At 34.6% G+C, this 22,814-nt stretch overlaps 1 protein-coding gene across 1 annotated transcript; it reads left to right on the forward strand.

The window, feature by feature from the left end:
- The first annotated feature begins 62 nt into the window (after positions 1-62).
- Positions 63-21,738, forward strand: LOC109094446 (sodium- and chloride-dependent taurine transporter-like). Its single transcript, XM_042729299.1, has 14 exons — positions 63-282; positions 4,328-4,557; positions 5,546-5,680; positions 9,186-9,429; positions 9,512-9,644; positions 10,769-10,903; positions 11,006-11,109; positions 11,220-11,344; positions 11,788-11,900; positions 16,174-16,311; positions 16,393-16,495; positions 17,684-17,784; positions 17,870-18,040; positions 18,881-21,738. Exons 2-14 carry the CDS (start codon positions 4,329-4,331, stop codon positions 19,034-19,036), a joined length of 1,887 nt encoding a protein of 628 aa, XP_042585233.1. The 5' UTR covers positions 63-282; position 4,328; the 3' UTR covers positions 19,037-21,738.
- The last annotated feature ends 1,076 nt before the right edge of the window (positions 21,739-22,814 follow it).

Genomic DNA, 22,814 nt, shown 5'->3' on the forward strand with positions numbered 1-22,814 from the left:
TCATGTCATACAAACTCGTTACCAAGCAACACATTTGCCGCCCAGCGGCGCGACGCGAGCGAGGCTGAGCGATGCGAAGCCAGCGTGTGCTTGTCTCTTTAAGAAACACTCCTGTTGCATGAGAGCCTGGTGTTTTTCCACTCTCTCCGTTATTGCATGCGCTCGCATATAAGACAGAAGTCAGGGGGAGAGGGCGTAAAGATTATTTTCCTCGCTTTGTAGCCTCATCTCAAGAAGACAAAAGAACAAGAGACGGACTTGAGCTATAAATTGCATTGTCAGGTGAGTGACACCTTCAGTGGTCAGTGGAGGCTGAACTGTATCTGTCTAAGGTGGATATACGGTCATTTCTAAAATTAAAATATATATACAATTAAAAATCACTCTGATTTGCATCTTTGAGAAGCGCACCTTTGTGTCCAGACTCTTTTTTTTTTTTTTTTTTTTTTGCATTTTTGCATTAACTCATTTATTTTTGTCAAAGAATTTATTTCATATTTCATATGTGGTCTCTGCTTTGAATGGGAAAATAATTTAAACTGTTTTGCCATTCAACAGTTCTAATTAGAATATAATACAAAAACATCGTTCTTTAATGTTTCTGGTATTGTATTGGAAGCTATGTGCCTATGTTGTTGTGCACAAATGTGCTCACAGGCTTTTGGAGGCTTAGTGTCGTTTAATATTAAATGCAGTCAATTTATTTTAGATGCTCTGTAATTAAAGATGAACTGTAAGTATTGGTTAACAGTGTTCCAGTCTGATATAGCCAGCGAAAGGCTTGTGACAGCACCCTAAGGACCAACACAGAGCATGCTTTAACAGCTCAATAAAAATGTGGGTTACTGTGAATTTATTCTGCTCTGCTCCTGCATGTAAACACTGACACCGCTGGAGACAGATCTGTCTCAAACATGTCATATGGGTTCATGTAACACCGCACCGACACAATGTGGGTTATTGGGGCACAGCCAAGAAATTAACTTCTTCTCTTGCCCATTATTGGTCTAGTGTGGTAAATGCAAACCCTCGCTGATGGAAATGCATTAGAGATGTAATAGGTTCACAAATGAATGAGAGTTTGAGGCGTGTCCGCACGCGCAGCCTTTTATTGTGGCTCGTGCAATGTCTGTTTGCAATATCCTAAAAACTTGTTAAGGGGTTTTGTAATTTATTCCATAGCTGGAGTTTCCAAATTAAACACGCATAAAAAATGTAATTTAATCAGGAGCGCGCGCCGGAGAATTAGGGCACTTGCGACGCTCGAGCGAGCGGAATATTTTTCAGGTTTTAATTTTGAGAGCAGACAGATTTAGTTTCATAATGCATGGCATGAGATGATCTTGCTGAAACAGAGCTTTACACTTTCTCCTCGATACCGCTGAGAAAAGTACTGTGGCAGTGCCATACACTCCCAGCTCAGAATATGTTCGAAGAAACCTATAGCTGAAAACGTTATGCATGATTTTAAACGTTCGAAACGTCCAGCGTGTCAATGTATTAAGACTGTTCTTTCTTGGTTATATGAACAATAGAAGAACATTCCAATGTATCATTTTGAAAATGCAATGAGAACGTTACATTTGAATATTTGGTCAGTGTTGAATTATTTATTTATTATTATTATTTTTTTTTAGAAACTGCTATGAAAACACTTTCTGAACGCTCAAAACATTCAGGAACATTCCATTTTATTTTTTTATTTTTATTTATTTTTTTTTACATTCTAAATATCCAGTTTTTTAAATGAAGAAAGTTACTTCTTGGTTTTGTGAACTTTAGGAGAACGTTCCGTTCTATCATTTTGAAAACGTTATGGGAACGTTACATTTAAACACTCTTTTAATGATTAAAACACCCATTTTTTATTAGTCAGAACATTTCCTCTCAACATCATGATACAGTATATCAAATATTAATAATGTTATAATAACGTTCCATTAACATTATTTTAAGATTTATTCCTAACATTTAAAAAAAAAAAACTTATTATGGGTATGTTACCTGTTATTATGACTGCTATATACTTCAGAGACCATGGTATTGCAACAATATGTGGTAAAATGCCACAAAAATACTGCAATATCATTGCACCATATTCTAAATCTGGATCTTTTTGATCCCTAACCCTTACTGATTTTGTACTGTGCAAAGTTGTCATAGCTTTAAACATCATTGTTTGAAAGACTAGACAACAATGAACTAACATTAGAGTATCTGACCTTCCATTATAGATAATGGCTGTAGATTAAATGTTGTCATTTCAGTTTATAATATCTCCTTTGCTTCGTGAGCCTTCCTTTATTGGCTTTTGAGTATAATTAGAGCATTAGACCATCTTTTTATCCCCTTTCCACATGTTTTGAGTATTTTAATACATCCAATTTGTGTTTCAGAGTGGACAGAGTGTAATTTATAACCTTCACAGCTGAATATCCAGACAAGGTTAAGCTGCAGCCGTCTGTTGTTGTGGCCTTCTGATACATTGTCTTGGTTCTTTCTTCTCTGCTTACGCCATTGGTTGATTAAACAGCAGCTGATAGTGCGCTATCAGTGAAGGCTAATGAGAGATCTGGGCATGTTTAGAAGGTCATTATTGGGGTCAAGGATGGTTGAAAGAGGCTGATGGTCTTTGCTCATGGCCAAAGCTACACGGACACAAGGGCATTTGACTTTGAGTCTATCCTCCGAGCTCTGGTGACCCAGACGAACCAGTCACATTCCACTTATTGGTGTGGAGCTCTTATCAGTTTTATTTCACAATAAATTGACATATTGCATGTTCTCCAGATAAGATAAGATGGACTTTTTAAGATTTAATGGCTCATTGGAATCTGATGTTGAAAGAGCTCAAGATTCAAAATCTAATGGACCCTTTTCTCAAGACTGTGATGACGCGTTTCAATGCTCGGATATTCCGTGAATGTTATCTCCCAATGTTATGAGAACATATAACAAATATTTATAAGGTTATAAGAATGTTCCATAAACAGTGCTACATTATATAACTATTTAAAAATGTTAGCGAAAGTTGTGAGAACATTTCCTGTCAGCTGGGGAATAATTCATATTTCAAAGCTTAATATGCTCTTGGGATCATCTGAAATCATGCTGGAGAACATGGTCATCACATTTTGTTCATGTTGCATAAAGAAGAGTGACCAAGAAAATACTAGACATTCTCAAATTGCATTTTCAACTCGACTTTGGATTTTTGTGCTGACAATATAATTTGTAATGAAAACTGTGTTAAATGGGAAAAAATGTGAAATGGAAACATTTGAGGACTTACAGGAGCAATACAACCTGCCGTATCTGTCCAGCCTTATCAGATGAATCCTGATAGGAATAGAAAAGAGGATGCTAATAAGTCATGTGCTGCTGATAAAAATATAGATACAAAAATGGTATCAAACGCCGAAACATACAGAGAAAGGGGCTCTGGGCAACTAGGACATGTGTAATGGAGTGAGCTGGTTTATCAGCGTCAGTGAGTTTCAAACAGGATGTCAGACTGGAGGACAGCCTTCTCAGCTTCCTGCTCAGCCTGAATATCATTTCAAGAGCTCATGTCTTACTCTTAAACAGCATTTAAACATTTTCTGCATGTATCGTTCACACTTAGTTGTGTACATGTTAGTTCTTGAGGCTTCTGTGTTATTCAGATGATTCCTAGGAATGCTTCGCATGAGCTTTAAGCAGTCAGCAGCACTGAGATTTGTTGAGTTTTTGAGCTTTTGCTTCTAGATCTGTCTTATGTAACAGTACATGTCTCAGTGGATGTGATTTCATAGCTCAGATTTTCTGTTTATTTATCTGTTATGAGATCTATTCTATCCTCATGGGTCTTCATGAAGGTTTTCCAGCTCAGTCACACATATAAATAGATATTACTGTGTGATAAAATGCTTTAATGTTTTTAAAAGAAGTCGCCATGGCTCCATTTATTTGATGAGAAATACAGTAAAAACAGTAATATTGTGAAATCATTTTACAATTTAAAATAACCGTTTTCTATGTTAATATTATGTTAAAATGTAATTTATTTCTGTGATGCGCAGCATCATTACTCCAGTCTTCAGTGTCACATGATCCTTTAGAAATCATTCTGATATCTAAGAAACATTTCTACTTATTATTAATGTTGAAAACAGTTTAATTTGCGTAAGTGTTTTTTTCTTCAGGATTCTCTGATGAATATAAAGTTTAAAAAACAGTATTTATTAAACAGAATTATTTTGTCTTTGCTGTCACTGAATGTTTGCTGAATAAAAGTGAATTCGGTAGTGTAAATCATTCTCAACCCCTTCTCCTCTCTGCTTCTCAGTATGGCACAGAAGGAAAAGTTACAGTGTCTCAAAGATTTCCATAAGGACACGTTGAAGCCGTCTCCCGGTAAGAGTCCCGGCACGCGTCCTGAAGACGAGGCGGAGGGCAAAGCGCCACAGCGGGAGAAATGGGCCAGCAAGCTGGATTTCGTGCTCTCTGTGGCCGGAGGTTTTGTCGGTTTAGGCAACGTTTGGCGTTTCCCGTACCTCTGCTACAAGAATGGCGGAGGTGAGGGTGTTTACATGTTTAATATGTCAACAAAATATTTTTGAGGTAACACTTTTCAGTCTTTGTGTACTGTAAATACACTAATACGGCTAATGTCACATGCAAACATAATCTTGTGACTTTAAAGGGATAGTTCACCCAAAAATCTAAATTCTGTCATCATTTACTCCCCCTCAAGTTGTTTCAAACCTGTAAGAGTTTCTTTCTTCTGTTGAACACAAAAGAAGATATTTTGAAGAAATTTGGTAACCAAACAATACTATGGAAGTCAATGGCTACCGTTAGGTTTGGTTAAAAACAAATTTTATTTTAGGTGAACTATCACTTTAAAATCTTTAAGCTCATTGCTGAAACTTTTGTGTGCAAATCTGTTCCTATTTTAAAAAGGCAGAACAGTGTTTACAGTACATTTTGACCTTCTGCATGATTTACAAGTTCAAATATTAGTATATTGTATTCTGTTCTGTGCTAATAAATATATAATGCTATATCAGTGCAAAATGTAATATTATATGTAGTAACATTTATACACTATTGTATTTATTAATATTTAGACTTGGCTTCTATTTTTATATTTTCAGTTTTAATTTAATTTTATTTTTTAGTAATTTTGTTACGTTCTTTTAGAATTGTATTTCTATTTTTATTTCAGCTTTAGTAATTTTTCTACGTTCATTTTATTTTAGTTAGTCGCCTGTTGTATTATTATTATAATATAATATTACCATCATTTTTGCATAATATGCAAAAAATGAGAAGCTTGTATTTTTATTCAAGTGCTACAAAAATGTGTATTATTTAAGCAGTACAATAACATAAACTGTAATTTTAGTGGTAGGGGTACTTTCAGAGATGTCCATTGTAATACATTAATGCAAACATAATTTGTGTTGATTTTGTTGTGTTTCTGGTCATTTCGCTTCCTGTAATGTGGCTTTTTTTGCTGAGTTTGTGTAATGCCTGTCTTATCTTGTGATTGTGTTTCCAGGTGCATTTCTCATCCCCTACTTCATTTTTCTGTTTGGCGGAGGTTTGCCCGTCTTCTTTCTGGAGGTGGCGCTCGGCCAGTTCACCTCTGAGGGAGGAATCACCTGCTGGGGGAAACTCTGCCCCATTTTCACCGGTGAGACAAACGGATGGATCGAGAGAGAGTGAGAGAGAGGACGAGACTGTCTGACTTTGACGATATTTAATGACTCATCGGGCTCAAGCACATTTTAATCAGCATGAATCATATTTCATAATGCTCCCATCCCCCCAATGGCTACTTGCGGTCCCTCTCGGCAGTGTCGACCAATCGGCACGGCCGTTACTGCTGTACGCTTTGTGTCTGATTGGCTGCTGAAGTGGCTCGTTAAAGCATCTTCACTCTGACCTGCTTTCAGCATCTGATGTGGTTGCTAGGCAACACTAGAAGACGCTGTGTTCTTTTGAAACGCATCGTCATGTTCTTATCTGTGTGTGAGCGGGATGCGGGTCACTCATACAAAACACACACGCACACACACACACACACACTACATGTGCGTTTAATTCCCTGTGATTTGTTTGCTTTGAGCCGCTCTGTGCTTCAGAGCGCTGTGACTAACACCCCGCTCCACATTTGGGCATGTATTGTGATCTCCATGGCAACAGCAGTGAGAGGTGACTGAGATGAAAATCTCAAAGCCAAAATCTTGATTGTGTTAGGAGCAGAAACAAATAAAATGATGAGAAACAACAGGACAGGAAGTGTTTTTTTAAAGCAGAGCTTTTCAATCTTTTAGATTCCACAGAGTGCTAAATATGATCACCCTCATGCGATATAAAGACCTGATTAATACTGTGTGAAATATACATACATTTTTTTATTTAATTTTTATTTTAATCAAATTTATGTATTTAGTTATCTTATAAGTTAGTCTTCTTTGTATTATTTTCTATTTTTACATTTTTATTTAAATCAAATTTTATTTCATTTTTTATTTTAATCAAATATATTTAGTTAGTTTAGTTAGTTCAATTGTATTTATTTTTACATTTTTACACTGCCTTTTTATTTTTATTTTTTACAATAAATAATAATTTGAATAAAATATATGAAATTGTTTATTAATTTATTTTTACCATATTTATTTTATTAAATATAAAAAAATAAATATTTATTTAAATCAAATCTTGTTCACTTCAATAATTTTTAAATGCATTTATTTGAATCAAATTATTGTATTTATTCTGTAATTTAAATCAAATTGTATTTATTTATTTTAATAAATTATTTTTAATCAAATGTTACATTTATTTAATTTATTTAAATTTAATTTATTTTTTTAACTTTACCTTTATTGAAATAAAACTATATATTTTAATCCAATTTATTTAGTTAGTTAATCTTACTAGTTAATCGTATTTTTATTTATTTTTACACTGCTTTTCTTATTTTTATTTATTTAAATCAAATGTTTTTTACTTTAATCATGTTTAAATATATTTTATTTATTTATATTTTAATGCAATTATTTTGTTTATTTATTTAGTTATGTATTTAAATCCAATTTTATATATATTAATCAAATGTATAATTCTAATATTTATTTTTAAAATCACATTTATTTTATTTAAATCAAATTTTATTCATTTTAATGTTTTATATATTTTAATTAATTTTTTTTAAATCAAATGTCTTTATTATTATTGATTTAAATCAAATCAATTAATGAAAGAATGAATTAATTTAGGTAATCTAATTTTTTTTTTATTAACAATCCCTTGCAGACCCCTGGGAGTCCCCGGGCCCCATTTTGAAAAGCCCTGTCTTAGGAGATATTTTTATTACTTTAGTGCCTGACCTCTAAATACACACTTGCATGGGCATGTCGCTCACATGGCTGAGTTTTTTTTTTAGCACATACAGCGCAAATGAGTGATATTTCCTACCACCGTGAGCCTATTGTCCCCTTTCACCCAGTGACTAGTCTCAGCAGCAGCTGACTGTTCTCTCTTGAACAAGTACGTGCATCTACAGTGAAGTCCTGCTCTTGCATACTCAAACACACGTTTGGCATACTGTTGTCAGCTGTCACGGCGGCTCCTGGCACCGCGGAGCGAGCTTGTGGTACTTTATATTAATTATAGTATAAAACTGGCATTCGGCCCTCTGACTGCCCTCAGCCCTAGAAAACTAAAACTAAAAATATGATTTCAGACGCAGTGTCAGAGCCAACAGGTGAAGCTTCATTGCTCTGAGAATAGAGTCGCTTCAGCTGTGTTTGATTCATTAACACATAGCAGGGCCCTCAGAGAAAACAGAGGCTCTCCGTCTCAAAGTCTCACGTTGTGCTCCGCTCTGCTTAGATGTGGCACATCTCATCAACAGACCACATGATGTAAGGAATCATTCATATCACTAACACAAAGACAGGTTACATGCAGTGCAAGCAGTGACGCTTGTCTTCTCATTCCTGAGCTGCTCTAGTGCTGGCAGTCTGATGATGAGCCATTGGTTTGTGTTGGTCTGGTTAGTCCATCAGGACCGTTAGTTCCAGGACAGCACTACAGATTGCTTAAAGAACAAGCGTCTGCAGACAAGATAGATAGTCCAGTTAACTCTTCCTTTTGTCTTTATAAACCTGAAGTGGAATTTTACTTTCATAATGTGACATTTCTGAGGGAAATATGATGCAGATTTTGTTCACAGGGTATGGTTGCACCAAGTTAGTTGTTTCACTACTAAATATTTGAGTGCTGATCCATTAAACCCTACGCATACCCAACTAAATATTTCAAGAAGCAGGAGTAACGGCTGGAATAAAATGGCAGATCTATTGAATTAGATCAATTAGCTCATGTTTTACCTGAAAGACGTCTGTGCTTTGGATGTATACGACGATGCTGATATTTCAAATCATTTACATTTTATAAGAGAGAACATTATATCAATAATGCTTACTTAATGGCTCTTCAGCATGAAATCAGAATTTTACGCTTAAATTATATAAATAAAATAATATAAATATATAAACAAACAAATAAATAAATACATACATAAATACATAAAATTAAAGCAAATAAATGTCAAATTTTCCAATTTGTGTATTTATTTATTTCTCCTGGCTAATATTAGATACAGCTCCTGAATATATTTAATATTTACATATTTAAATATACTGTTTAGACTATAATGTAGTTTATACAAACTACTGTTCAAATGTTTCTTGAGCGGGAAATCAGCATACTGTATCAGAATGATTTCTGATCATGTGACACTGAAGGCTGGAGTAATGATGCTGAAAATTCAGCTGTAAATCACAGGAGTAAATTACATTTTAAAATATATTCAAATAGAAAACACTTATTTTAAATTGTAATCATTTTCAGAATATTTCAGTTTTTACTGTATTTTTAAAGCAGCCGTGTTGAGCATAAGACACTTTAAAAACATTAAAAAAACAAATCTTACCAACCCTAAACTTTTGAACGGTAGTCCAAATAAATTTATATATATATTTAAATACAAAAAAAATCGATATATACATTTAGATATCATTTATGGATACTTATGACCAGTTTAAGTAAGTAATTTTGAGTAAACACTGATGAACTGGGAAAGTTTTGCTTTCCTATTGACTTGTGTTCTGTCTGTGCATCAGGAATCGGCTATGCTTCGATCGTGATCGTGTCTCTGCTGAACATCTACTACATCGTGATCCTGGCGTGGGGTCTGTACTACCTGCTGCAGTGTTTCCAGCACGAGCTGCCCTGGGCCCGCTGCAGACACAGCTGGAACACCGCAAACTGCGTGGAGGACACCGTCCGCAAGAACAAAAGCCTCTGGCTCTCCGCCAACGTCACCAGCCTCACCAACCTCACCTCACCAGTCACTGAATTCTGGGAGTGAGTATCGAGCGTCGTCCTGAGCCTGTGTGTACGGGACGGACGCCCTGTGCCTGTTCTGATCACTCTCATGTCATCGCAGGCGGAACGTCCTCAGCATCTCTTCGGGGATCGACGAGGTCGGCGGTCTGAAGTGGGAGCTGGCGCTGTGCCTGCTGGCCGTCTGGATCATCTGCTTCTTCTGCATCTGGAAAGGAGTCAAATCCACTGGCAAGGTGAGTGAGAGGACGAGAACAGTCCACCACATCCTCACAAAGCAGGCCATTACACTTTTGGAAATGCCTCAGTTTGTTCCCCCACATTTTTAGAAATGGTCATTATGTTTCAAGACTGAAATTTGTAGCCAACTACATAAAATGACCAAGCAGAAGCCAAATGAGTGTTGCAAGCAATAACCTTTGCCTTTCAATAAATCAGATAATAATCAGAAAGAATTAATATTCATATTCATAAGTCAAGATGGCTCCCCCAATTTTCAATAAGTCCTAATTCCTTGGTTCATCTGAAATCTTAGCAAGTGTTTAATTACAGAAGTAGCAAAGAACCTCAAAATCAGATTCATTGATTCCTGTTTACGTGGATCACTCAGATTTAACATGTTAAATATGTTGAATACTTAGAACCTCAATCTCAAAGCAGTTTTCTTTCCTGTTGTTTCTCTGTTGGCCATTGTAACAGGAAGTAAGCATTTTTAAAGGATTTTGAAATAACTGTTTTCTATTTGAATATAATAATAAAAAAAAAATGTATTCCTGTGATCAAAGCTGAATTTTCAGCATCATTACTCCGGTCTTCAGTGTCACATGATCCTTCAGAAATAAATCTGTTTTGCTGTTTTGCTGCTCAGGAAACTTTTTATTTTTATTTAAACTTACTGATTGTTATTAATCTTGCAAACAGTTATGCTGCTTCAGAGATTGAATAAAAATTTCAAAGGAACAGCATTTGAAATATTAATCTTGTGAAACATACGTCTTTACAGCTTGCGGAACAAAAGTATACATTTCTTTTTAAGAAAAAAAAAATCGCAGGCACACACTGAGCCTCATTCATAAAAAAACACGAGCAGAACCGATTTCTGTGTAAATCATTTGTAAAACCATTCAATTCAATGCAGCGCTTTGCCGTAAAAAAAAAAAAATTATGAGCAAATTACACAGAAATCCATTCTGCTCGTGTTTCGTGAATAAGACCCAGTTAATGTGCACTTTCACAAGCCTGCCTTTCAGAGTTTGTAGCTCTCTGCGGGTTTCATTTGTGCCTTACGTAGGTGTATAATTATTTTATATTCATTATGGAAATCCACAAACCCTCTGGCCTCCTCTCGGTCTGTCTGTAGGTGGTCTATTTCACAGCGACGTTTCCGTTCCTCATGCTGATTGTGCTGCTGGTTCGCGGTGTGACTCTGCCTGGTGCCGCAGAGGGCATCAAGTTTTACCTTTACCCCAATCTGACCCGCCTAAAAGACCCTGAGGTACTGAAACACACAGAAAGAAATCTTTGTGCAGTGGTGTTTTTCATTTAAAGGAAATGTGATGTAGCAAACTGCAATCTCTGTCTCTGTGGGCTGCTGCAGGTGTGGATTGATGCAGGCACTCAGATCTTTTTCTCATATGCTATTTGTCTTGGTGCGATGACATCACTGGGAAGCTACAACAAGTACAAGTATAACTGTTACAGGTGAGGACTCGTATGTTTTCAGTGCATGTTTATAGCTATATGCTGTCTATTTATTCTACAAACATTGTGTGTGTGTGTGTGTGTGTGTGTGTGTGTGTGTGTGTGTTCAGGGACTGCATGCTGCTCGGATGCCTGAACAGCGGTACCAGTTTCGTGTCAGGCTTTGCTATCTTCTCCGTCCTGGGGTTCATGGCACAGGAGCAGGGCGTGGCCATCGCCGATGTGGCCGAGTCAGGTGATGCTTGGAAAGAGAGGGAAAAAGTTTATTTATGATTGTCATTGATTTTATGTGCTATATGTTATATGAAGCTCTTTCAACAGCATTTGGGGCTCCAAATATATATATACATTACTAATACATGTGTATATAAATACACAAATAAAAAAATTATAAAATGAATCTAAAATATAATTAAATTATATAAATGAAATAATATATACACACATTTAAAAAATATATATATGTATATATATAAATATAAATGTACAAATATATACATTTATATATTTACCTTATTATAAAATCTATACTATAAATTTATGTTTTTAACAGTATACAGTATATAATATTATATATATTTATATAATAAGTTTTCTTCCCTTTCTTTGTTAGAGTCTGCTTGTATGTTATGTGGTAGGGGTTTCTTTACCACATGCCTTTCTTTCTGTGTTTGTCAGGTCCCGGTCTGGCTTTCATCGCATATCCAAAGGCCGTCACAATGATGCCACTGCCGACGGTCTGGGCCATACTTTTCTTCATAATGCTTCTGCTGCTGGGCCTAGACAGTCAGGTTAGATCTACACACGCCAACACACATTTACTTGTAGAGACCATATTTATACAAATGCTGTGGAAATGTGCTCTAAGGGTATATCTGTTCCTTTTGGGTGTAGTGATCATAATATAATAGCGATTACTAAAAAAGCAAAGGTCCCTAAAGGGAAACCAAAAGTAATTTATAAAAAATCATATAGAAACTTTTGTCCGAAATTATTTTGTAAAGATGTAAATAATATATGCTGGGTTGATGTTTATAAGGAATATCATCCTGATGGTGCATTAGCAATTTTTGAAAGATTAGTTTATTCTTTGGTGGATAAGCATGCACCTACAGTATGAAAAAACACACAGTGAAGAATGTTAGGGCACCATGGATTGATAATGAACTGAAGAACATTATGGTAGAAAGAGATGTGGCAAAGGGTATAGAAAAAACACCATTGGGAATAAGGAGGATTGGGAAGTGTATTGCAAATTGTGAATCAAGTAATTAAAATTAATCGGAAAAAGAAAAGGATGTTTTATAAAGTGAAAATAAGTGAATATAAATATGATAGCAAAAAAATTTGGAATATTCTTAATGAAATAATGGGTAGGAAATCAGGTCAAACTCCTTTTTTTATTGAGACGGGATTAATTTTTAACTAAATCAGATGAAATTGCTGATTATTTTAATGACTTTTCATAAATAAAGTACATGAACTAAAGAGAAGAAATGTTAACTGATATTATTCCATCAAGTTACAGCCAAATTGAAAAAAATAACAAGTGATAAGCCAACCCTATGCTTTGAATTGAACAAAGTAAATGTACAACAAGTGGAACAAAAATTATTAACTATAAATATAGATAAACCATCAGGAATGGATAACTTAGATGGTCGCCTTGTAAACTTAGCAGCATAAGAAAAATGCAGCAGTGAGTTTTAATGGTGCTAATAGTCGACCAATAAGTTTACTGCCAGATCTTAGTAAAGTGTTTGAAACGATAGTCTGCGAACAAATTCAATTCTTCTTTAAGGAGAATAATTTGTTTTCTGATTTTCAGCATGCATATCGAGTTGGACATTCAACAGGGACAGCATTAACACAGATGATTGTTTAGTACAGACTGATGATAATAATTTAGTAGGAGCAGTATTGTTAGATGTTAGCTCTGCTTTTGATGTATTGGATCATAAATTACAGCTGGAAAAATTTAAATGTCATAAATTTAATTCTCAGACTGTACATTGGTTTAAAAGTTATCTGACTAATAGGAGGCAATGTGTATTTTATAATGGAAGTTATTCTGAAGTGAAAGAGTTGCAATGTGGTGTGCCTCAAGGAAGTTGTTTAGGACCATTGTTATTTTCTATTTTTACCAATGATCTTCCTTTGGTTTTAAAGAAAGCAATGACAGTTATGTGCGTAGATGATACAACATTATATCTACCAGCAACATCAATAAAAAAATTATCTGTTGATTTAGATGAGTAACAATAAGTGGTAAAGTGGGTATTAAATAATAAGATTGCTCTAAATTTGACAAAAACCAGAAGTATTGTGTTTGGATCAAATTCTTTTTTAAGTTATACTTTCAAACCTTTAATGGACAGGACAGTACAGAGATGACAGAAAAGCATTGGGGAGAGAGAGGGGAGTGGATTCAGCAAAGGACCTCGAAACGGGAATCGAACTCAGATTGCTGTGAGCACAACTGTGCTATATACATAGGCGCACTAACCACGAGGCTATCGTGCCAACTGCATCAAATTCTAAACTTAACTTAAACAACAATTAAATTTGTCTGTAAAGAGTGTGCCTATTGAACAGGTAGATGAAATCAGATTTCTTGGAGTTAGGCTAGACAGTAGGCTGAAGTAGTCAAAACACATAGAAAATATGGTAATATTTATGGGAAGAGGTCTATGAGTTATTAAGAGATGTGCAAAATTTTTACCACAGTATTGCATCTCTCAAATTGTGCAAACAATGGCTCTTACTTATTTAGACTACTGTCCAGTGGTGTGGTCGGGTACATCAAGTAAAGACTTGGAAAAATGAGTTTGTCCAGAACAGAGCTGCACGACTTTCTCTGAACTATAATAGAAGAGTTAATATTAATATTATGAGAATGCACAAAATTCTAGGTTGGCTACTGGTGAAGGATAGAACAATTGTTTCTCTGCTTTGTTTTAAAATAAATATTTCAGTGTCGAGAGTTCCAAGTGTACTGTACTCTCAACTTTTCTATAGAAGTGCAAAGCAACAGACTGTAATGTATATGGAATGTTTAATATATAATGGAAACATTTAATGGTATACAGTAAATTGTTGATTTTGATGTTCTGACGAAATTTGGGGTTTGTATGTTTTATTGTATTGTTTTTTATTGTTATAGATTAATGTAATTCTGTTTTTTACTTGTTGGACCCCAGGAAGAATAACCACTAATGGGGATCCAAATAAACAAATAAAATAAAAGGCATTTTTGGGTGAACTTACAATTTACCACTTTATGAAACATAATTGGAAACTCCATTAAGTCTCTTGAGTAATAAAAAATGTCCTCTGGGTGGTGTGACATATGAGTGTCCTGGTGTTGGAATGAAAGACTGCAAACATTGAGATGGTTAAGCCACTAGATCATAACATTACAGCATAGCGTTGAGTCCTGATGTGAAACATCATCTCTCTGTGGCTGCGCGCTAGCGTCGAGGAATTAAGCCGCTAGATTTTGGGCTGCCTCCCACAAACACACCCTCACACTCACATATCACGAGATGCTGAAGGTATTCCAGTCTCATATGACTTGCTGAAAAGCCAGCGTGCGGTGGATCACATTTGCGTATGTGTGTGTGTGAAATTACACCTACATCACACACACACACACAAGCAAAGACACTGAGAGCAACAACAGTGTGGACATAGGCCTAAATAAGGGTGCCATTATTATGAATGTCATTCACTCTGCAGAAAGCAAAGAAAAGATGTCAAAAATTATTTATTGTGCTGAAGCACGCATGTTTTGATTTTCCACAGTTCAGCGTCAAATTTCACCATTGTTTGTTCATTAGGACACTTTACCTCAGATGACTTCAAGAGGCATTTCCAATTAAAGCAGTGTTTTTTTTTTTGTTTGTTTAATCTTGGATTATAATCATCAAGGTTTTTTTTTTTTATTTAGGTTATTAAGTTACCTGAAAAAGATCATAAGTGTCACTTCCACACTAAATTTAAGCTATACTAAAAGATACAAAAACAAAACAGTTGCTTAAAGGAATATGAAAATTTGCAGAAAATTGACTCACCAATAGATCAGTACAGTGAGTGGGTGCCGTCAGAATGAGAGTCCAAACAGCTGATAAAAACATCACAATAATCCACACAACTCCAGTCCATCAATTAACATCTTTTTAAGCAAAAAGCTGTATGTTTGGTAGAAACAAATCCATCATAAAAACATTTTTAACTTCAAACCATTGCTTCTGGCATAGTCCATAATCCATAATAACACTTCCTCCAGTGAAAAAGCCCATTCCACGTTGTCCGTTCACATCAAAAACCTTGTGAATATGCTGCTAACAATGCAATTCATTATCCTAAAGTCACTAAAACAGAAAATCATTAACAGTCTCTAAGCATGATAAAATGACAACACGGTCACTTCTAACAGTGACTAGTACTGCAGAGCTCAGGTTGGAGCATGGCTGGGTTTAACATTTTTTGTTTAATGTTCATGCATTTTAAAGTTTGTGCTGTTACTATTTTCCATGTTTTTGTCATTTAATATCAAATAAAATGTTTTGTTGACTAAAATGAATAAATATGACATTTAATGTATTTTCGTCTGAAACTAACAATGCTGTACCGATGATCACTAGTAGGCATCTGTACTGGTCTGCATCACATGACCTCTGCTTCACAAACATTAGTATTGTCCAAATCACATCACTTCTCATTTACATAAAGTTAAATGGTTGCATTGTTCTGTAAAAGTAGAAATATTTTTAAAAATTTACTAAAATTAACAAAATCACATAACAAAATTACTAAAATTAAAATGACAACTGAAAATGTAAGAAATAAGTAAACTAACTGAAATCAGTACTGAAAATATAAAAATATGTAAACTAACTGAAATGAAAAAATGACAAAAGAAAAACAAATAAAAACTACCAAAGCACTTCAACTAAAATTAAAATGTTAAAAATGAAAATATTGATAAATACTACAATAGCACAGAAATCGTTTTCAAATAAGCCTTGTACTTCTTGAATCATGTGTGTTTTCTGCCATCAGTTTGTAGAAGTGGAGGGTCAGATCACCTCTCTGGTGGACCTGTACCCATCCCTCCTAAGGAAGGGATACCGGAGAGAAATCTTCATCGCTGTGATCTGCGTCATCAGTTACCTGCTGGGACTCACCATGGTCACTAAAGTAAGAGAGAGCGAGACGGAGGAGTGTGTTTTGCGTTGATCCGCGGCGTTTGAACGCTGAATGTGTGTCTGTCTCTCTCAGGGTGGCATGTACGTCTTCCAGCTGTTTGACTACTACGCCGCCAGCGGTGTGTGCCTTCTCTGGGTTGCATTCTTTGAATGTGTTGCAGTAGCCTGGGTTTACGGTAAGTACACACTAGTGCACACTAGATGGGCTTTCAACAGTAGCTTTTGATTTGAATTTCATTTCATTTTATTTTGCACTTTTTCTTAAATTGTGACTTATTTTTTAAGGAAAAGGCAAATTTAAAATTTTCTACTTTACCTATAAAATCAGGGGATTTCATATAATGAAATAATCATATTTTAATTCATTTTGTATTATATAAATATTGATTTTATAGAAAAAGAGTCATTCTAGTTTTAAATAATAACTAAAGGATATTTTACAATAACTTTTTATTTGAATTTTATTTAACTTTTTCTTCAATTTTCTCTTATGTAAGAAAAAAAGTTCATGACTATAATATATTCCTAATATATATATATACTAGTGCTCGACTAGATGTGGTTTCAATAAAAGAGGCAAAAAATGAAATGGTGACTGGTTCCCTTATATGCAATGCAATTTTTTTTTAAAAGAAATTAATCAATTTATTAAGCAAGGATGCTATAAATTGATCAAAAATGACAATAAAGACATTTATAATATTATAAAATGGTTTTGGTGGGTGATAGTCAGAATGAATTCCTAATTTTAAAATATATTAATACTGATTTTTTTTTTAAAAATTTTATATATTATAATAATATTTCTCAATATTATTGTTTTAACTATGTGTTTGATTAAATAATGCAGTCTTGATGAGTATAAGTGACTTTCAAAAACATAAAATAAATCTCAGTGACCTCAAATTTTTGAATGCTGGTGTATTAATATACATTTTAAATCTAAAATCATCATGTTGATGCATAAATAAGCTTATGGCTGTTATGCATCACATACCCAGATACACAAATCATCATGAAAATCACCAAAGTTTCAAGGTAAAGAGTCATGTAATAAAACACTGTAATGAATCATAAACACTCAGTATATACACAATTATTAAACAGGCGTCTCTTCAAAAACAGCTGCTGCGGTCACTTGTATTTACAGCAGAAATCCTGAACTCATTCATAGCCTCATGCCTCTTAAGCTCATTAATGTTGCTCAATCAGCAGCCTAACAATGTTTGTTGAGATTAATCTTATATAATCACAGTCCTCTGGGGTTATTTCACATCTCTGTTTCTCATCCACGACTGGCCCCACATGAAATCAGCATAACAGAGATCACAGCACAAATCTTGCCTGCATGTGTGTGTTTGCAGGGGCTGATAATTTCTACGATGCTATAGAGGACATGATCGGCTACAGACCCAACGGCTGGATGAAATGGAGCTGGATGCTGATCACACCCGTCCTTTGTGTGGTAAGTGTGAGAAGGAATGCAGTTTTTTCTTGAGAGATATGGCCAACAGCAATGGTTTTTGATTATTGTAGTTTTTCCCTTTCAGGGTTGTTTTGTCTTTTCTTTGGTGAAATACAAGCCGCTCACCTATAACAAGTTTTACGAATATCCTGATTGGTCAATTGGATTGGGTTGGGCTCTTGCGCTGACTTCTATGATATGCATCCCGATGATGGTCGTCATCAAAATCATCCAATCAGACGGCTCCCTGATAGAGGTGAGAAAGTCATGAGCTGCATATAAAACACGTCAAACATACGCATCTACTGGCATTAAATAGAAAATTACAATATACTGTATCTGTGACATTAGGATGATTCTCAAGTTAGGGAAAAACCTTTGTGTCTCCTAAGATGATTAAAAAAAAGATATATAAAAGTATATATAATATTTAATATTTATATAAAAGGTATATGTAAAAATGTAATTTATAAAAAAGAATTGTAATTCTACATTTAAAATATATTATAATAGCTTAAGGGTTTAAGTAAGTTATTTAAATTTACATTTTATTTAAATGTATTTTTTAATTTAACTTTTTCTTAAACTTTCTTTAAGAAAAAAGTTCATTCTGACTTTTGTATTGTTCACAGAGAAACAACCATTCTAGTTTTAAAAGATATATTTTATTAAGCAATTCTATTTTTATATATATAATATTTATATTACACTATATATTATATTAAATATATATTATATTTAACTTTTTCTTTAATTTTCTCTTAATTTTTAAGAAAATAAATTTCTACTTCACCTATATAATAAAAGTATGTGTATATAAAAAAAATCTGGGAATTTCTTTTTTTTTTCAAGAAAAGAAATCTACTTTTTAATCATATTTGAATTTCTTTGGTATAATAATAAATAGATCATTTCTAGAGTGATTCTAGTTTAAAATGATCTATTATAATACCTGACGGCTTTTTATTTTAATTTACTTTCTTTTTTATTTTAATTTTCTTAAATGTTTAAAAAAAAAAATCTAAAATTGTAAGAAAAAATGTATGTAATTCAGAAAAAAAAAATGTCCTCAAATCAAATAATACGTTGTGTTCAGCGGATCAAAGCCGTGGCTGCACCAGTTAAAGGAGGCGCAAGCTCTCGCCCGAAGGAGTACAGCCTGAAGAACAGCGAGCTGCTTCACCCACTGGACCCCAACGGCATCCACACCTTCACCAAACACAGCCACACCATCGTAGAAACTACTATGTGAGGCTCTCTAAGAGAGATTCCTATATTCTCCCGCTCCTGTCCTCTCCTATGGGAGATCCCGTTTTTCCTCTCGTCCCACACCCTTCCCCACCATTCCTCTCTCTCGCTCTGCACTAGTGCGTTTTTATTAAATGATCTTATATCGATATATCTTTTTTGCCATGTAGGATTTGTATTCTGATTGTAATCAATGGTATTAGCATTAATGCTGATATTGTAATAACCTGATGTGAGCTTTAGCCGTCTGGGGCGGTTTGTTGTTTAATCTGTAGTGCACTGTTTCACATTAAACCACGTCCTAACCAGGAACAACACAGGATTTACTGCTCATTGCATTACGAATTCTTTCATATTTTGATCCTAAACAACCACAATGAGACATTTTGCTTTCTATTTGGGTCCTGTCTCTCTGAATAGCCACGCCCACAGTCATATTTTTTTATTGAATTTTTTTGTAATTTGAAAAACATCTTAAATGTTCTCTTATTTTAATTTTTAAATAACTTTTATTTTATTTTTAATATTATTTTTAAGTGAATACTCCCCTTCAGTAATACATTTATTTAAAAAGACTTAAAATCAGGAAATTTCTACTTTCTTTAAAAAAGGTAACATTTAATTAATACAGATTTTAATTAATTTGGTATGGTATACATAGATACCCTTTTGTAAAAATCTAAAAATAAATAATAATAATAATTGTATAGTTTTAGATTAATCGTGAATGTTGTTCACACTAAATCTAAAACAAAATTGTAAAATAGATTTTTAATGTCGTCAAAAATTTCAGTTCTGGGCCATACAAAAAATAAATATTGGCATTATCATAATAAATTCTATATCAGTGCTTTATTTTTATAATATTCTTGAATACCACTTCAATGAATGCAATGGCACAACGAAATCCGATTGGTCCAAAATCCTGCTCCACACAGATGTACATACATAAATCATTGATTATATTCTGATTTAATTGCTTTGCATGGCATTTTACTTTCTGTGAGGACTTTTATTGTGTCGCACCTGGTTAGGATGCAATTCATCAGCAGAGAGAGCGAGTTTTAGCTTCATTTTTAGAAAAAGACTTACTGTAAAACAGCAACGAACTAAATGTGACATAAGCTACATTATGGCGTCCGTCAGTGGTTGTGGCAGTAACTCTCGTTTCGATGAGGTTTTTAAATGTTCTTTGTCTTGAAGAAAAATGAATGTACCTCCGCTCTGAGCGGACGCTGTGCACAGACATGCACAAACACGTGAGACATAAGCAAACCTTAACGCTCTGTCCTTTCGTCTCTCCTTGAACCATAGTGATCACTGCCATCGCACACATCGAGCCCCTGAGATCTAACACTGTAGGCAGCTGTGCTCACTAATATAAGTATCATTTGATGCACTATTATAAGCGTCACTGTAGGATGTAAGATGATCTGAGAGCTGATGATTATCAACACCACACAGGGCTGTTTGGCAGCACTTTATTAGCTGTTCATGTACAGTGGCATCTGAAAGGTCTGAGAATGCTTATACATAACTCTTAAATTTCTGCCTTTTTCAAGAAAATAAATGTATCAATCATATTTTAATTCATTTGGTATTGTATACATTTTTAAAAAGACTACTACAGTATATATCTATATAGCAGTCTTTAAAAATGCATATATATTGTGTGTATATTCATTTTTTGGATTGTTTTCATTATGAATAATATTATCAGCTTAAAAAATTGAAGAAAAAGCTGACATGAACAAAAACTTGTGCTTCGATGGGGCGTCTGTACAAAGAGTCATACGATCAATGCCACTAATTCAATTCAATTAGTGTCCTAGAATTTGTTTGGTATGTTTATCAAAATCCAAAATTCGATTTTGATTCCCAAGCATGTCAGATGTTTGGAGGCCGCTGTATATCACATGATTCAGCACAGCCAAACTCGCTCACAATCATCAAACCATCAGCTTTCAGAACGAACACAGGAAACCTGGGCTTTATGTCTTGCACAGAGACACTGCCATTCCCCTCTCTGGCCTAAGAATGAGATTGTGCAATTGTCTCTTTAACCTTAAAACCTCCAAATATTCAAGCTAATCACCAACAGCATAGAACTGCCCTTCATAATACCTCTGTGTCCTTTCCCTTCGACCACCCACCCTCCATAAATACCATCCCCTGTGACCCCAGCGTCTTTGTACACATCAGCTCATCTGACCTGACCTATGACCCCTGAACCCTTCTAGATTTAGCTGGACCCTCTCACCTATTTCCACCAATCTTGAGCTAACTGTTCACTAAGTAAGTGTTTGCTCATTTGTAGTATTTTCATTTATCTAAAACTTGCCTTTTTGTATTTAACCATTTTATACTGTACCTGATGTGATTGGTCATTTGCCTATATTTTTTCTGAATGTATTCAGACATTTCTATTTAAACGTTGATTAGTCGTCAGCCAAAATGCAACTTGCAGTGTGCAATATTTGTAAACAACTGGCTCTGTCCATTTTTTATTATAAGTTCAGCTGGAAAGTACTGTATTATGATGAAAACACGAAATTCAACATAAAATTTTTCATTCACATTTTTTGCTGTATTGTAAAGTAACTTGATTAAAAACAAAAATCTTGTAAAAACCAAAGTAGTTTTGTGACAGAGACCATTCTGGATGCATATTGCATCTTTCAAATTAATTAAAAATGTCCAATCTTGGTATGTGTTGTGTCAAGTCTGTTCAAAAATGTCTATACCTGCTCTTTGATGTTCTGTACCAGAATGCACCGGGATGAGGAGGTTGATGGTCAGTGAACCCCGATGGAAACACTTCTTTTTCACATCCGTCAAAGAATAACTTGCAATATCAGTTGACATTGTTGATAATTCACGTGTGACGGTGTGTGGAAAGAAGTGACATCAACAGCAAACTATGACAATGAAACTTGGTCTTAAAAATGCTTGTAATTTACTCTTTTACAGCGGATTTAGCACATAAACAGATATTTATAAACTAAACATGACAGTTGCAACTACCTAAATTTGTAATAACTCAAATCAGTTTTAGATCTCATTTGATTGAAGGTTCATTCCGACCAGATCTCTGAATCGAAGAGTTCTAACGTAGGTCGAGAAATATAGCACGAATGAATCCTTCAGTGAATCATTTGTGAACCAAATCAGCAGCTCACTGAAAAGAATCATCTCGGCTCATCAAATCCGTGTATCATTCGTTCACTCGTTTTTTTTATTTAATATTGAAAGTAAAAAAAAAAAAGAGAAAACAGCTCCTTTTTCGTTAAGGGTAGAATAAAGCAATAAGCCCCAAGAAGCCGTGGTTTACAGTGAATTTATAACAGCTAAGGAGCGTTGTTAGGCACGACATGAAGCGGAGCTTTTATAAAATGGTTATTCCATATACGTAAGTTTTCGCAGAATAAAACAGGGCAAACAAAGCGTAATAATATAAATAAAAACCGTATTCTTCCACCAAACAATGTAGTTCCTCAGAAACAGTTGTGGTTTCAACAAAGTGGTTGCTGAGCAACACACAGAAGTAAAAAAAAAAAAAAGTGTATGTTTGTAGTGTAATTTACATCAGCTTCGAACGCGGCTCAACCAATCAGAATCAAGGACCGGAACTAAAACGAATAAACAGCTTGAATATTCGATTTCTACACGTGGGCGGGAATTAAACGTCCCTTTCTGCTGATTGGTCAGGTGAAGACCAAACCGTGCCGTCATCAGTTCTTCTGCAGTTCCGCGAGGCAGAATATTATTACTCCTGGTTCTTT

The sequence above is a fragment of the Cyprinus carpio genome, chromosome B8, assembly GCF_018340385.1.
Source record: "Cyprinus carpio isolate SPL01 chromosome B8, ASM1834038v1, whole genome shotgun sequence".
Taxonomy (NCBI): Eukaryota; Metazoa; Chordata; class Actinopteri; order Cypriniformes; family Cyprinidae; genus Cyprinus; species Cyprinus carpio.